Here is a 17486-nt window from a genome sequence, read left to right on the forward strand (position 1 = left end):
TCACCACCTTTTTCCAAACTTTTCCTATCACCTTAACGATTTTGTTCATTCTTCCCCTGAAGTGGGAGTCCAAGTTAGTAGATTGGGCCTCCCTCGTGGGAAAAGCCTTTGGCATTGCCAATAATCCTTTGTCTAGATATAGATGTTTAATGAGAGCATATAAAACAACTTTTGGCCTTTTTGACTTTTTGACCTGAGGCCCTTTCATATCTGCCCACAAACTTTAAGATAGTCTTCTATTAATAGAAGACTTGGATCCATTAGTAGATATACTTCTGTCATCAGCATAGAGACAATGAGTGATAGGGAGCGTACCTCTAGGTAACTAATAGATTTGAGCATAACCTTTTTGGAATTTCTCCTTGAGACCTCTGCTAGGAATATCTTCAACTATGATGAAAAGGCTTGGAGATAGGTGGTCCCATGTCAAACACCCTCGATGATTGAAAGTAACCATGTGGCTCCCCATTAATTAGAAAGAGGAAATCTCTTTCACACCCCTCAAATTAGGGGTTATTGTCTGTTTTGGTCTTATACAAGCCATACCAATTAATTAGTTTTCAGCTGCCCCCACCCAAACTGTGCCCACTTTAGTAAAACTAAATTACCATCATTAAATGGTAGTAGAATGCATATTTCTCTCTCTTTATCCCATATGGTCAAGCTCTCTCACTCTCATCTTTTTTTGTACTTAATGAAACTCTCCCTACATATTTCTCACTATCTCCCCCTCTCCACTCTCTTTTATTGTTTTATGACACCTTATTCATTTCAGTAAAGTTTATTCTATATGATTTCAGATTCTAAGAAAAATATAACTAGGTTGATGTTGTAGATCATAGAATATCCTAAAATAAGAACAACTGCAAAAATATTAGATGATGAAAGTAAGTCACTCATCAATTTAGTCGAGGCACGGATCCAGATTCTTTGTCGCAAAAATCCCCCACAAACTAACGCTCGACGGTGGAAATGGGCAAGACACAACAACTCCGCTCCATGGACGTGCACTGATACAACTTGGCACCCTTTTGAGCACTCTCTCTTTCCTTGCTAGAGAGAAGTAGTAGGGAGGAGCGAATAACCGAAAAATACAAGTGGCCATGGAGAAAGAATACTCGTTTATTTATAGAAGATGAAGAGGAATACGAAGAGACATTACTGTTTTTAATCACAACATTACAATACCATAAACATAATCCCAAAAGATTTAAAATGGTGATAGTAATTTTAAAACCATGTTTAACGCATGATGAAATTTCATAAAGGAAATGGTAAAATTAATACGCTTCTTTTGACAATAAATAAGTAAATAAAATATTAAAAATGAACTAAGTAAATAAGTAAATATTATAAAATATAAACACACAAACACACACACACCACCATGCCCACGACCACATCCTTACTTGGCTTGGCACGTGGTCATGTGAAAGATTTTTTTTTTGAAAAGGCAGCCAAATTCCATTAAAACAAGATGGGGACCGAGATGGTCAAAACAACAAAAGGAAATACAGAGATGATATGAAAACAAAAACATAGAACAGAATGCAAGGTGGAAAGGAGTCAAATAAAGCCAAAGAGTCCTTGAAACTCCAAGTCTAGGAAGACTATCCGTCACTGCTTTGGCTGATCGATGCACATGTTGAAAATCAACAATTGCATAAATACCCCCAAAGAGGGGTGCGCTCCAGAGTTAATGAGCCAAGAATTGAAACGATTGAGAGAGCAGGATGGGTTGCTACCTTTCATAGCTAGTGTGATAGTGGCTTGGTTTCCTTTATTCTGGATCTAAATAAGGCCTTATACTCAACACGCGAAATGACCAGTGTAACGTCAGAAGATGGGAGAGTGGCTATAGATGAGCTAGCAACAGTCAGACTGGAAACATGATGAGCAACACGGGAAGGCTGTAACTCCAGATGTAGATCGTAGCAAAAGCCAACAGTATGGCCCTTAAACCCACAATAAATATAGTAACAGGTTCCACGGCCACCAACACCACAACCTCCCCCTGAATCTCTGTCAAATCCACCACCACGATGGCCACGACCACGACCATTGTGCGCACTAAGACCATAACCGTTGTGCATGCCAAGAGCGAAACACTCAACGGATGAATCATCAGGGATCGTCAGACTAAATAACCACAACAGAAACAACCCACCAACAAGAACTGATCACCACCAGGGACAGATACTAAGAAATCTCCAGTAACAATTCACGGAGAATCATAAACCACCCAACAAGAATTGATCACCACCAAAGACAGATACTAAGAAATTTCCAGTAACAATTCACGGTGAATCATAAACCACCACATACTCCAACATATGGATCGCAAACAACCACTATCGACTACAACCCAATCACCATCACCAACACAAGTAGCTAGGCACCCAACATCTACCAAGTAACGAGGAACAACCGATCACTACAAAGCCAACAAAAAATTCTCACAGACATTTCATCAAACAGTTGGTGTGCACGTATCAACACCAACGGACGGAAATAACTGGAAAAGGGACAATCACAAACCATGAACCACATGAACAATCGCAGACAGATCCAACAATTTGACTAACTTCCACCACCAACGAATAGCAACTACGAAGAGCACAGAAAAATCAAGACACCAACAAACGACCACCAATATCACCAAAACCAACACCAAACCAACGACAAGCACCACCACCAACTGATTACCATCAAACAAAAGCATCCACAGATGCTATCTCACACATTAACCTACGGTTCCGGGACAGAAAGGGGCAACAACACCACCAACATACACCACCAAAATGAGAAAAACACCAAACTATTGCTCGGAACCAACCACGAGATGAGAAAGATCAAAGAATCGTTGTTTAGAATATCAAGACAAAGAGATGGAAGTAGATTAAAGCAAGTTTATGGACTGATTTGTAGAGAGTAATTGGTTAGGGTTAGGACTCGGGGGTTGAATGAGGATTTAATGGTGCTACAAAACTGTTTGGGTGGTAGTGGTGGGGTGCGAGTGGCTTGGGTGGAAGGAAAACCACCAAAAAAAGGTGACTTAAGGTGGTGCGGCAATAGGAGAATGGACAAGCAGGGGTGCAATTAGAGTGGGGGATGATTAGGGTTAGGGAAGGTCGCACGGTACTGATTTGGGTTATGTTTTTAAGGTTTCTGAGTTTAGGGTTACGATTAGGGATCTCCAATCTCGATCTTCAATCTTTCGCTCTGATACCATGTTAATTCTACATTGAAGTATTGAGAGTCGAGAAGAGGGAGAGGAAAGTTGGAGAGGAGAGTGCGATGATATTTTTAACCCCACCCCCCCCGGCCGCCCGCCGTAGTACGCATGCCTTATAACCTGATTTGATGTGAACAGTGGGCAACTTTAACGCTTTTTGACGTCAAATCATGTTATAAGGGGGGAACATGCGTACGGGTGAAAATATCATCGCCCTATAATATATATGTGTGTGTGTGTGTGTGTGTGTGTGTGTGTGTGTGTGTGTGTGTGTGTGTGTATTGTTTTTTGAAAAGTAACAACCTTATTTCATAATAGGGATTACAATCCATGGGGACAAGATGTCCCCCATGAGTTTACATAGAAAGGAAAAACCAAGATACACCCTCCATATTCCCAGCTATCTTATTGCCTCCGTGGTCACATTCATCGTGATCATTGTGTCCATCCGGGATACACCCTCTTTTGCTAGGGAATGAGCCATGGCATTTGCCGAGGGTCTCATGTGCGATACTTGTGGCCTTATGATCCGTACGATATCACGGATTTCATCCACAATAGAAGCTAATCTCCACGGCCCAACACTTTGATTCTTATATATATGCGTGTGATATAGAGAAAAACATATATATATATATATATATATATATATATATATATATATATATATATATGTGTGTGTGTGTGTGTGTATAAATATACATATATATGTAGAGTTTTTATATGGTGGCCGACCGTCCTACGTAAAGGGCAGAAGAGAGAGAAAAGTATCCCCCTTGATTTTTGATCCAGGTCAAACCTCCTCTTTTTACTTTTAGGTTGATCAAAAATCAACGTGGTGGATATTTCCTCTCTCCGCCCTTTACATATAAAGGGCGGCCACCATATAAGCTCTCTCTCTCTCTCTCTCTCTATATATATATATATATATATATATTATTATTATTAGAAAAGAGCTTTTGTGCTCGAGCACAGATGGGATATATGTGCTCGAGCACAAATGACGTTTCCCATTCCCCTATAAGTGGGTCCCTTATTTAATGCTTTTACAAATATAACTTTCAAAAAAGACAGTCGAGCCCCTGATGGTTATACAAAGCACAAAAGTATTGACAGTCGAGTCCTCCCTATCGTAAAGAAATTGAAAAAGGGTTTTAACTTCTCTTCCTCAAAATCAGTCGAAAACCCTAGATCTGAAGAACCCTATAGATTGTCATCAACCCTAGATCTGTTGCCTCTACGCTCTTTCTCTCTTCCCTTTCCCTCGTGATTGTAGCGCCTCCCTGGTTCTCATCTCATCAAATTATTACTTTTAGTGTCTGCATGTTTGTATACATGCACTTTAGAAACCAGGTTTTAGTTTGCATTGGAGGTGATTTGCATCCGTCTTTCCTACCAGCTTACATGTAAGTAGGATTCACCTGGGCTCTTCAAATCATTTAGTAGGCAATTAACTTCGGATGCCAAATGAAATCACAAAAAATTCTCAAAGTTCAAAATGAACAGGCCTTGATTCTGATTTGAGTAATCAGTTTTGGACAATTACTTCTCAAAGTCCCAAACGAACAATGCCTAAGAGGGAATGACTTCCCTTCTCATGAGCTTACTAATCTAGAAAAGAACTCGAAAAAAGGTACGACTGAGTCAACTTGGGCATGTCAGTAAATGACATGGGGCTTTTTATTGAAGATGTAGAATGAGAAATGAAGGAGGGGAAGCATGAACCAGACGGGGTCTTCAGCTGTGATTTAGGGTTTTTTTTCCTTCGACGAGAGGAAAGACGATTTAGGGTTTTTCGCAAAAGACTTTGGAAACCGTCTTCGTATAAGAGGGGGGACTCGTCTGTCCTTTTTTTTGTGTTCGTATAAAAGGTAGGGACTCAACTGTCTTTTTGAGGAAATTTTAACTTCAAAGCTTTAAATAAGGGACCACTTTTACAGCGAATGGGAAACGTCGTTTGTGCTCGAGCGCATATTTCCCATCTGCGCTCGAGTGCAGAAACTCTTTTCTCTCTCTCTCTCTCTCTATATATACATGTGTGTGTGTGTGCGCGCACGCGTGCGATACAGAGAAAGACATAAATACCCCCAAAGAGGGGTGCACACATATACAGCCATACTCAACAGTATGATTCAACAGTTTTCAGCTATGTGCTTTTTCTTGTTTTCATAAGTGTTCTTAAGATTTAGTCCAATTTTCATAGGCAATGGCTACACTTCCACACTCAAATAGATGTATCTATCAAGTATACTATGTAACTACTCACCCCACTTATACTTTCTAAAATTATTTTCAAAATTTTAATAACTCAATCTTATAGGAGGTTGAGTTGCTAAACTCTTAATGTTATTTTTTGCTGATTATGTGAGGAGGTTGGGTTACTGAACTCTTAATGTTATCTATGGATCATTATCAGTAGGGTAAACCCCATAGATCATAGAGACAGGCTACGAGGACTTGATTCACTAACATCATGCTGCAAAACGAATAACTCAAATAACTTGTTGTTCCTATTGAACCTACTTCTTGGGATCTCCAATAAGTTCCGTTGTGTTTTTGTTATAGGCGATTCAATTTACGAGTTTGAACCGCATTCTCCTCGATGTTCTTATGACTGATTTCTTACTTAGTCCTTTAGGTAGACAATCTGATATATTGTATGTCTATCTTATCAAGGCAATTGTAATCACTCTGTTATTAAATAACTGTTTTATGGAGTTATGTCTTCGACGAATATGTCAAGAATTTACATTATAAGCATTATTGTTTGCTCTTGCAATAGTAACTTGACAATCACAGTGAATTATAATAGCATGAACAGGTTTAGTCCAAAGTGAAATATCCATAAGAAGGTTTTTAAGCTATTCATCTTCTTCACTTGCTTTCTCCAAAGTAATAAATTATGATTTTAGTGTGGATCTTTCCATACTAGTTTCTTTTGTTGACTTCCAAGAAACTGCATCTCTACATATAGAATGAATACATAGCCGCTCCTAGATTTAGTTTCTAACCCTGATATCCAACTATCATCTCTAAATCCCTCTAATTAAGTTGAAATTTTAGAAAAATGTAAACCATAATTAACAATAAAAGTGTCTCAGTCTTCTAATCAGTGCATTCCAATGATCATGTTCATGATTGCAAATATAACTAGTAAGACTTCCTACTGCGTAAGCTATATCTGGTCGGGTGTAGTTTATTAAGTACATTAGACTCCCTGTTGTCTGAAGTATTGCAATTGCTTTACAACATTTCTTTGTTTTTTGATAACCTTATATTAGAATCATAAGGTGTAGATACAAGTTTATAATTGGATTGATTAAATTTTTTAAGAATTGTCACTAGGTGTTGAATCATAGAATCATTTTAAAGACTACTATATCTTGTGCTATATGGAAAAATGTGTTCAAAATATTTATATTCTCTTGATTCAATAATTGTATTAGCTCGAATATCATTATTTTGAGATCTTATAAATAGGAACCTATAGGTACACTACTGTTATGTACATATCCAATGAATGCACAATCTACAATTTTAGATCCTAACTTAGATACCTTAGGGCTAGGTAAAACAACTTTAGCCAAACACCTCCACACTTTAATATATATATATATAGCTAGGTTTTCTTCTTTTCCATAATATGTATGTAGTTTTATTAGTCTTAATAAGTGTTAACTTACCAACTTCTCCAAAGCTTAAGCTGTTGGAGAAATTGGTAAGTTAATATGGTATCAAAGCCAAAGGTCTCGAGTTCAAACCTCCCGGATAGCAAAAATCCAAATGCGATGGTCGGCCCAAAGTGGGACCACATGTGCCACGTGTTTGCCAAGTGGGCCACACGTGCAGGGGAGTGTTAAAGAATAAAAGACGAATAATGCCTTTCTCCAACAGCTTAAGCTTTTGGAGAAGTTGGTAAGTTAACATGGTATCAGAGCGTGAGAGGCATTCAGTCCTCTGGATTTTCAAGGGCCGCCGGGGGCGCATCGGATACCATGCGACGTGCGATGCTCTTTTGGAGAAGTTGGTAAGTTAACATGGTATCAGAGCCAGAGGTCTCGAGTTCAAACCTCCTGGATAGCAAAAATCCACATGCGATAGTCTACCCAAAGTGGGACCACATGTGCCACATGTTTGCCAAGTGGGCCACACGTGCGGAGGAGTGTTAAAGTATAAAAGATGAATAACGCCTTTCTCCAGCCGCTTAAGCTTTTGGAGAAGTTGGTAAGTTAACCTTATTAAGTATCTAATAACCAGATAAATGTGCTTCTTACTATAGGTTTAATGGTAAACCTAAACTTCCTAGCTTTGTATTTGTTAAATGTACTGACGCCCAAGCAAGGGCATCTTGGTCTTTTCCATATACATATTAATATAATATGCGTATTGGGGAGAGAGAGTTTTCTTTAACGTATTCTCTCTCTCTCTCATTGACGTCTCCTTTTTCTCCCTCCATAGTTTCTATCTCTTTGTCTCTTACTCTCTCTCTCTCTCTCTCTCTCTCTCTCTTAACGACCACCCTTAAATGACCCTTATAATATAATTATTATTAATTCCTCCTTATCAAACTCATATGTGTTAATTAGGGTCTGTGCTTGCATATTAATTATGAGATTTAACATACTTAATACCCAAAAAGGGTATTTAAGTAATATCTTGTAAATGAGGGGCAAAGTAAATTTCATTCAATTGGGTGAGATATGATAAACTTCCCCAAATGGTTGCCGTATAGAACTCCTAAAAAAGAAAAAAGAAAAAAAAGAGGGAGTGTGCGTGTGAAATAATGGGCCAAGTTGGGGGGGTGCCATTACCAAAAGGGAAAAGAAAATTATATGTTATTTCTTTTATTAGCTAAGATAAGGACTAAAAAGAACCCTAGATAATTAGGAACTCTCACATTTATTAGAGGTTGATTGGGAAGCAACTCTTATCACAATAGAAATTTTAGGGGTTTACAAAAAAAAAACCCATCGAAAGAGTTTTCTATACTTGTGCCTTCAAAATTGTGAAAAGGTGAAAAGGCAGAGAGAGAGAGAGAAAGAGAGAAAGGAAGCAAAGAAAAAAAAGGGAGGGGCAGTAGTTCTTCTTCTTCTTGAACCCTTATCCTTCTTCCACAATAAGTACGTATCATGATTTTTTTAAAATTTCTTGATTTACACATCACATATACTACAATTTCCGTGACCAGATTTATGCCTAATCAAATTTCAGCAGTTAATTCTCCATGCCACAGACCACTTGTTCAATGAAACCCCCATATCAAAACCCCTCCATGACAACTGATTTTAAATTCAAAACAACCCAAACCCCATTAAATATTTATTTCTTTACAATCCCTTAATAGAAAAACCATGGCCAACACTCCATTGTTGCATACCCAATCTCCACAGTACAATACCCCTATAAATTCACCCAATTAAATAAAACAATATGCCCCCCAGAAGGTGTAGCAGACCCTTTAAAATCCACCAAGAAACTCGAAACCCATATAAAACCCATCTCTTTCTAGGCATATTTCAATCAGATTTATGCCCCTAAACCCGGACCCCGTGGAAATCACTCGACCGTCTCACCCCATTCAGCCGATCTCCATCTTCATGGCCTAGCTTTTGAACTCTTCTCTTTCATGCAAACAGAAAACAAAGAGAGTAAAATATGTAAGGGAACGATCATATAAGAGATTGATAAAGGAAAGTGAAAACATGCATTTACCCCTCTTTTTCCCTTTGGACCACCCAATTCGTTGTATTTATGACTAACTCATTTTGCAATAGCCTGAATAGAAGAAGAAAAATGGTGGGGCAGATATAACAGTCCTCATCAGAAAAAGAGAGCTATTGATGTGCACTTTATCATTTTTTATAACGGCACATCAACAGGTTGTACTTTCCTAGTTTAAGTGAACCATTATGCCGTTGATGAAAACACTCAGGTTCTGATAATTTCACATCAGTAGCTTGTTTTGTTTCTCATACAAGCTGTTGATTATAAACTGTACAATGTTTTAATAATTGTACAAATTCAGCTTGTCCTTTCTTAATTAGTGCAAGTATCAAAAATATAGTTGTGTTGATGTCATTTCGTAGAGTTCACTAACATAGAATGTGTACCCAAATAATAAATACACAAGTCAGCCAAATATGGATTTTAAACCATAGGAATCATGGAAACTTGATAAATTTATCGACATGCTACCTTCTTTTCAGGTCGATCACATTCTCATTTCATATAGAGATTTTCAGATTTTGGTCTCACAAAAATCCAGTTTGAATTCAAGGTAGGTGACGGTACTCTATTTTAGTGCTTTAAATAATTTTTGATTTTTAATTGTATATGATATGAATTAATTAGCGAGCATGAGATTACTACCGTTATATGTTGAACTGTAAAGTCAATGAATGATAGCGGTTCTTGTGTAACATTGGTTTCATATTCTAATATGTTTGTGTTACTATATAAAAAAATAAATAAATTTAAAGTATAGAATTATTTAAATGGGTGTATGAATATGTTTGGTAGTTAATACCAATACACTGGCAAGAGTTATAAATCCATGAGCATTAGGGTTAAATGGTGGGTTGGGCGAAGGTATGAGTCGTCCAGGAATCATTGAATTCCAAGCCGGCCTTGGGTTTTAGTGCACCCCCGTGGTGGTAAATGCATCCTCTTAGACTACGACGTCAAGAGGCGGAGCGGCCAGTAGGCGCATTGTAAAAAGGCTTTGGTCGTTGGGCTTAAATCCTAGGTTTTCAAACACATTTTTGGGTGTGTGTATGGTTTTTAAAGATGTAAAAGCTTAGGTATGAAAACCATTTTAAAACCTTTTGAAAGTGCATTTAAACATAAAATCAAGAGGACTCCAAATACATTCTAAAAATAAGAACCTTGAGTCTTCTTGGAATGACTTGACTCCTTTGCACTTTCTTGGACTTCTTCGGCTTGAGTGAACATCTTGAACTTTGTCTTGGCTCTTGTGACTTCCTCCAATCTTCAAGGCATGTTGAGGTACATGAGGTGTCACCATGGCATGTTCAACTCCAAGCTCCTTCTCGACACTTGCTGGGGAACTTGTGAGATCTTCATGTTGAGCTCCTTGACTTGATCATCTCCAAATGGTGATGACTCCAATGTTGGTGCAAGCTCTTTGTTCCTTGCTTTCTTGATCCACAAGCTATGTGTTGAGTTGAGTTGTATAATGGCGATTATGACATGAAATTCCTGTATATGACATAACACCTCAAAGCAACACTTTAGTCCATAAAAGCTAATCAATTTGATTTGCTAGCATCAAAACAAGAAGGTAAAGTGAATGATTAACCCATGGGAACCCTTTGGCTTACACTTTTAAAAGAAATTCAAGAGAGTTAACCTTGAAGACCGGATTATCAGGCAAGAATGGTGCATATGGTGGTAGTTCCCCATACCTTCCATTATAGTAATCAGGTAACGAATCTAGACTTCTGGGACCGCAGATTATTGCAGTGTCACTTATGGGTCCTAGGTCTCTTACCTAGGTGGCGACTCTGATTATTCTCTTTTGTGTGAAATTCGGATTGCTTTAGTGATCCCAAGTTCACAAAAAGATGACTTATATTAATAATAAAAAGGCACACGCCATTCGCGTGAGTACGAGAGACTAAAAGGGAGGCGGTTCATGCCCCCCTCGCGGGATCGGGTCCCACACTCAGATATTTTCTTGGTATTGAGGTTGCTCACTCTCGTCGTGGCCTCTCATTATCACAAAGGAAATATGTATTGGACATTTTAGAGGAGACAGGTTCAATGGGGATGAAACCTGCGGCTATCCTATGGATCCAAATGTTAAACTTCTTCCTGATCAAGGAGAGTTGCTGAATGATCCTGGTTGATATAGAAGATTGGTTGGGAAACTAATCTATTTGACTGTCACCCGTCCAGACATATCATTTGCAGTTGGTATGGTTCGCTTTACGAGTGCTCCACGTACCTCCCACTGGGCCGCTGTCATTCAGATCATCAAATATTTAAAGGGTACGCTAGGCAAGGGTTTGTGCTTCAGAAAATATGGACATGAAAAGGTAGAAGGATTCAGTGATGCAGATTGGGCAGGATCTCCTGCTGACAGGAGATCAACGACAGGATATTGCACATTTGTCGGAGGTAATCTGGTGTCGTAGAGAAGTAAAACACAAGATGTTGTATCCAAGTCAAGTGCAGAAGCTGAGTATAGAGCTATGTTATATACGAGTGGGGAGCTAATATGGCTTCGCTCATTCTTATCAGAGATTGGGTTCGCATCGACATCTCTAGCCCAGTTGTATTGTGACAATAGAGCGGCAATCCATATTGCAACGAATCCAGTGTTTCATGAACGAACCAAGTATATTGAAGTTGATTGTCACTTCATTCGTTATTGAATTCAGAGTGGTGAGATTTGCACAGCGTTTACCCGTTCCGCAGATCAACTTGCAGATATATTTACCAAGCCATTGGAATGTGCCAAATTGAAAGATTTTTGTAAAAAGCTTGGAATGTATGATACATACATTCCAGCTTGAGGGGGAGTGTTAAATGTACTGACGTCCAAGCAAGGGCATCTTGGTCTTTTCCATATACATATTAATATAATATGCGTATTGGGGAGAGAGAGTTTTCTTTAACGTATTTCTCTCTCATTGACGTCTCCTTTTTCTCCCTCCAAATTTTCTCTCTCTGTCTCTTACTCTCTCTCATACTTCTTCTCCCCTCTTTCTATCTCTCAACCATCTAACAGTATTTATCATTTCATCTAAAGTTCTATTCTTTCTTTCTGCAACACCATTTTGTTGCGCAGAATCACCTGATCGATTATTCCATGATTTTCACAGAGTTTGCTAAATTCGTATGACGGATACAACCATAAATCAGGCACAACATAGTACCTCATCCCAGACATGACATATTGATGAAACCCTCTATGTTTTAAAGTTTTAAACAGTCATATCTTTTTATGAAGGGCATAAGGCTCTCCACGAGCTCCAATTTGATTGATGGAGGCTGCAATCGGAACAATCTGGCTTCCATTGTCACTATCATGATCGTCATCATTGTAGCCATCATTTATCTTCTGTTTTCTTCACTGCTTCCCAAGAGCTACCAGTAAGGTTTGAAATTTTTAGTGGAGGATGGTTTGGACTGTGAATGTAAGGGGTTGAGATGAGGGAAGGAGGGAAAGAGAGGGGGTAACATTTGTCCTACTATAAGTCCTCATTACAAGGGTGGGGTAACTGACAACAGATAATACTTCATAATCTGAAGGCCATGAAAGAAATTTCCTCAACCTGTAATGCTCACTATTTAAGAGTTATTTTAGAGATTCAAATGAAATGAGAGCCTCGAGCTCTTTTGGAACATCTAGGAATCTCATGAATAACCTAGTCTGTTAGTGGGAAGGAATTCCGGTAAGCTACACTTTTGGCTTCTAAATCGAGTCCGGATCCTTGGATATTAGGGAACATTCTAGATAACGTTTGGATCAAGACTTTGGGTTTAGTGGTGTCCTTCATATTTTTTGAGACGCAAATGAAATGGCAGTTTTTTAAGTGAGGGAAACGTGCTCACTATCCACTTTTATATATTGGCCAATTCCTTCCCCTTATGATTTCCCTTTTTTTTTCCTTCCAATAAAATTCTGTTGGTAATTCCTTTTTACTATGTACTGGTTTAAAGTTAAGCTGTCCATTTCACCAAACCTTCTTAACATGTTTTTGGGCTAGAGCTTGTTGCTACTAAAGAAGCATGGTATGTTGTTACCCATTTCTCTATTCAGCTTCACTTATAATTCCAAATTTGTTTAGCTGATATTGATAATAAATGAAGCGGCATGTTAATGTGATCGGATTGTAGGTCCAATAAGTGGCATATTTGCCCATTAGGACTTTTAGGAATTTATTTTCATGTTTTTTCATTTCTAGGATTTTTATTTATATGGTATTTAGTTTTAGGGATTTATTTTCCATGTTATGTAGAGTTAGTGAATTAAATTTTTTTCCATACAATTTTATATCAATTGCCTATATAAAGACCTCATGTATTAGGGATTATTAGTTTTTGATGAATTGATATTGATTGAGAATTTTTCCCTGCTACAGATTTCTTCTTCTTTCTCCTCTGTATTCTTCTTCTCCTCTTCTCCTCTTCTTCTCTACCTCTTCTCTTTTCTCCTCTTTCTTCTATTTCTATTCCCTAGCCTACATCGTAATGCTTATTTTTGTAATATTCTGACGTTACTCCTTTCCTTACTGCTAGGAAGATGTTGCCCATGAAGCTGAGACTGGAAAGATGTACAGGTCTAATTACCTTGACAAGTATGGAAGGACTGTTCTAATTATGAGACCGAGTCTCGAGGTACAAAATATCACATTAGTTTCTTGCTGCTGAATTTGAAATCTTCAAATATTCTTAGATTCCATAACTTCATCAGAACAGTTTGCCTTGGGCCTTCACTGAATTGTTGTATTCTTTTATAGAATAAGAGCACTACAAAAATACAGATCAAATACCTGGTTTACTGTATGGAAAATGCCATTCAGAACATGGCTGAAGATCAGGAGCAGATAGTGTGGCTTATTGATTTTCAAGGTTGGAATATGTCAAGCACATCAGTGAAGGTGACACGGGAAGTGGCTCATGTATTGCAGGATTATTACCCTGAAAGACTGGGACTAGCGATCCTTTATAACCCGCCAAAGGTCTTTGAGTCTTTCTGGACGGTATATTTCAAGTTCCCTGTTCTGTCTACTACCTGTTAAATCCTACCTTTTATGATCTCTGCTGGGAAGGTTGAGATGACACCCATGGATTTGAGCATAGTTAGATTTGATGTCTCAATTTGAAGGTGATTTGTGTCTTAACCACCCACGAGTTTCTGTTTACCAACCAAAGCTAAAGCATTAAGAGTTATATTTGATGAATGTTGTCTTATCCTTGAACTATGATCCATTTAATTGAGGTTTTATGCGTAGTTACATCATAGTTTTCCTTGAAAATTTTAGAATCCACTTCATTGGGCATTTATGCATCATTACACCGTAGTTTTCTTTGAAAATTTCAAAAAGTTGCTTATAATTGGTGGCATTGTATTTGATTTTGTTCACATTGTCTTACAAAACAGAAGTACTCCCATCATTTCCTTGGAAATGATAAAAGTCTTTTTGAAAATTTATAAAATCACACCTCATTCTTCTCACCCTCACTGCTCCTTGCCTCCCTCCCTCCCTCTCTCTTACAACATGAGCATGAGGATGACTGATGTATTTTGTGTCCAAAACTCAAATCCAAATCCAAATCCAAATACAAAAGCATGAGGTATCCAAACGTGGCCTTAGGGAATTTTCATCTCCCTCACATCTTTTGTCTTAAAGATTTCAACTAGTTAGTCAAGACTATTATACAATTACATTCTACTGCTTGGAAGTCTTTTTTCCTCTGGATCTACAAGTCTGAACTTTCAAGAAATCCATTTTGCTTTGCAGATAGTGAAACCTTTCCTGGAGCCCAATACATTCAAGAAAGTGAAATTTGTTTACTCTGATGACACAGAAAGTAAGAAGATAATGGAAGACCTTTTTGACATGGACAAACTTGAGTTGGCATTTGGTGGACGAAACTCAATTGGGTTTGACTATAAAGAGTACGGGGAGCGAATGAAAGAGGATGATAAAAAGAAGTTTGCTTCGTTAAACTTGGCAGATTCAACCCTTTCCCATCAAGAGTCTATTGTGTCTGTTCTCCAGCAATCAATGTCGTTAATTTCGGATGCTGGTTCAGATGCCTCGGACGAAGCTTTGTCCTCTGCTGGTAGTGCTTCTCCAAATTTGGCGGGCACTGAAAGATTGTTCGAAGAGAAGATCGAACTCCAGCTCAGCTGTAAAGACAGTGCTTGAGGTAATACCGGAGGTCAGACAGATGCGATGCATGTGAGCAAATTGGTTTAAGGATAGCTATAAAATGCCAAAGGCTCTATATCAATCTCTTTTGTAAAGGTAAGCTACCGATAGTTTTTCTTCTTTTTTCCTCTGAAGGTGAGCAGTAAGCTCATATCAACTTTGACTGCTCAAATGCCTTGTTTTTCTGATTTTGGATCAATTATGTATCATAAGTCCTTCCTATACTATCCTTGTCTTAGTGATTGTACCCATCTTTTGCTGTAAGTAGTCTTAGGCTTTTAGCAATTTGAGTGTTTTGATTTCAACTATGTTAATGATCACAATTATTGTTGATAAGTGTTTTTTTTTTATGTGGAACCATTTTTACGATTTTACACACTAATGGCTCTTGACGAGACTTCTGCAGTATCTACTGAAGTTTTAGGAATTTGCTTATCTGTCTGCTTTTTTGTGCCCTTATTCCTAATCATTAGCCGACCCAACTAGTTTGGGACAAAGGCTTTGTTGAGTTGAGTTTAGTTGAGTTGAGTATTCCTAATCATATACTGAGATATAAGCTATCTCCTCCATGTCCTAGTTTGCTGGAACCTAACATTTCTAGTGTGAATCTTTCCATTTTCAAAACGTGGTCGTTTTGTTTATCCACTTAGTATTTTCAGGAATATAGTTCCATTTATTGTAATTTTGCATTTGGATGTTTCGGGGTTTGGCTTTTCTTATCTGCATCAGTAGTTATTTTCATCAGTAGTTATTGTTATTTTTTTCATATTTATTGATGATTTCTCTTGGTACATAATGTGTATAATGTGAAATTGTAAGGAAAAAGAAGAAGAACGAAGTTGCGTAAAGAAGAAACTAGAGAGAATTTGTAGGAAGGTCTACATGCGTGGGGACATTTCTCTAATATTATGAATTAACATAACAATTCAAGTATCCCCTCATTGAGAGACATAAAACAAAAAGATAGATACAAAAACTCAATAATATTGCGGTGTATGTACTCTAAACACTCTGCCCCCTCTCTCAAGCGGGTGAATAGATGTTGAGCATTCTCAACTTGGATGAAAGAAATTGATGGTAATTTGTATGAAGAGCTTTAGCGTAGATGTTGACCGACTGATCTCCGGAATTAATATAAGGAGTAGATATCTCCCTAGATGCCACTTCTCTCATGTAAAGTTCCATTCTATCTCAATATGCATGGTTCTCACATGAAATACAAGATTAGAGGCAAAATTTATGGTAGCTTGATTGCCACAAAACATGGGCAGAGATTATTTTATGCTTAATCATAGGTCACTAAGTGATTTTTTTAATCGCATTGACCTCTAGTCACATCCATCACCCTACATCAACCTCAGCCCTGGAACGAACTATAACACCTTGCTTCTTACTTTCCTTGACTTACATATGTTGAATAATGTATTAGGTTAGTTTAGACATTACTTGTATTAGTTAGGGGTATTTGTAGTCATTGTATGTTGTTGCCCTAGTTTGGGCCTATATATACATCATATTCATGAGGAGCTCTCTAGTGGAGATTCTCCATCCTTCTCTCCTCTTCTTCTTCCTCTCTTCTAACCCTAATCTCATTTCTAACATGGTATCAAAGCCAATGGGCTGATCCTTCAAGAAGGAAAGAAGAAGAGTATCTCCCTCCATGCCATCATCCCTTTCTCTCGTATCTCTCTCGTATCTCGTTTTCCTCTCTTTATCTTTCTATAGTTTCTCCCTCAAATCTCAAATCCCTTAAATATCTCTCTCGTAGTGTCTCTCTTTCCTTGTCTTTAAAACCCATTTTTTTGAAGAAAATCTCTCTTGCTCGTGTCCTTTTTGCCAAGACCACAAAATCTCAAAAAAAAAGTCACTTCTTCTCCTCGCTCGTGTCCTTCCCTTCTCCTCCTCCTCCTCCTCCCACTGCGCCTCTTCCCTTTCCCCTAACCCCTACATTCCCTGCTACAGCAACCCACTACAGTAACTGCTACAGTACCCGCTACAGTACCGCTACAGTAAATCACTACAGTAGCTCGCTACAATACCCAAATAAAAAAAAAAATCATTTCTATACCCTAGAAATCTCACTCTTTCTCTTTCATTTCGTCAAACGCATTTCGTTTTTAACCCATTTTCCCTCTATCGTATATCTCAAAACAAAACAAAAATCATGTTTGTATTACTTGTGGAAACCCATTTTGGGTTCTCCTCCACTCCAAAGCTCTCTTTATTTTCTCTTCTCTATAGCTTTTTTGGCCTATGGCCTTTGTCTTTTTCATTTCATCTTCAAGGTGTACCCCAAGTGTTTGATGAAATGTCTCAAAGGGGTTTTGTGCCTTGAAAGTGTTCTT

The 17486-nt window shown here is 38.0% G+C and overlaps 1 protein-coding gene across 5 annotated transcripts in view; it reads left to right on the forward strand.

Annotated features, from left to right (window-relative positions):
* Window positions 1-17486, forward strand: part of LOC143888400 (uncharacterized) — a 52528-nt gene that overhangs the window by 23434 nt on the left and 11608 nt on the right. For 3 of the 5 annotated variants that reach the window (XM_077392803.1, XM_077392802.1, XM_077392805.1), the window contains 3 exons: window positions 13502-13600; window positions 13723-13965; window positions 14728-15517. In XM_077392803.1, coding sequence (XP_077248918.1) covers window positions 13502-13600; window positions 13723-13965; window positions 14728-15138 — 753 coding nt within the window. In that variant the 3' untranslated portion in view covers window positions 15139-15517. Of the gene's footprint in view, window positions 1-13501; window positions 13601-13722; window positions 13966-14727; window positions 15518-17486 lie in introns of those variants that run through there. The other 2 variants (XR_013254581.1, XR_013254582.1) reach the window with 1 other exon arrangement.

This window comes from Tasmannia lanceolata, unplaced genomic scaffold (assembly GCF_043159265.1).
Source record: "Tasmannia lanceolata isolate RefF3 unplaced genomic scaffold, GAP_Taslan_0.1 ptg000012l, whole genome shotgun sequence".
Classification (NCBI taxonomy): domain Eukaryota; kingdom Viridiplantae; phylum Streptophyta; class Magnoliopsida; order Canellales; family Winteraceae; genus Tasmannia; species Tasmannia lanceolata.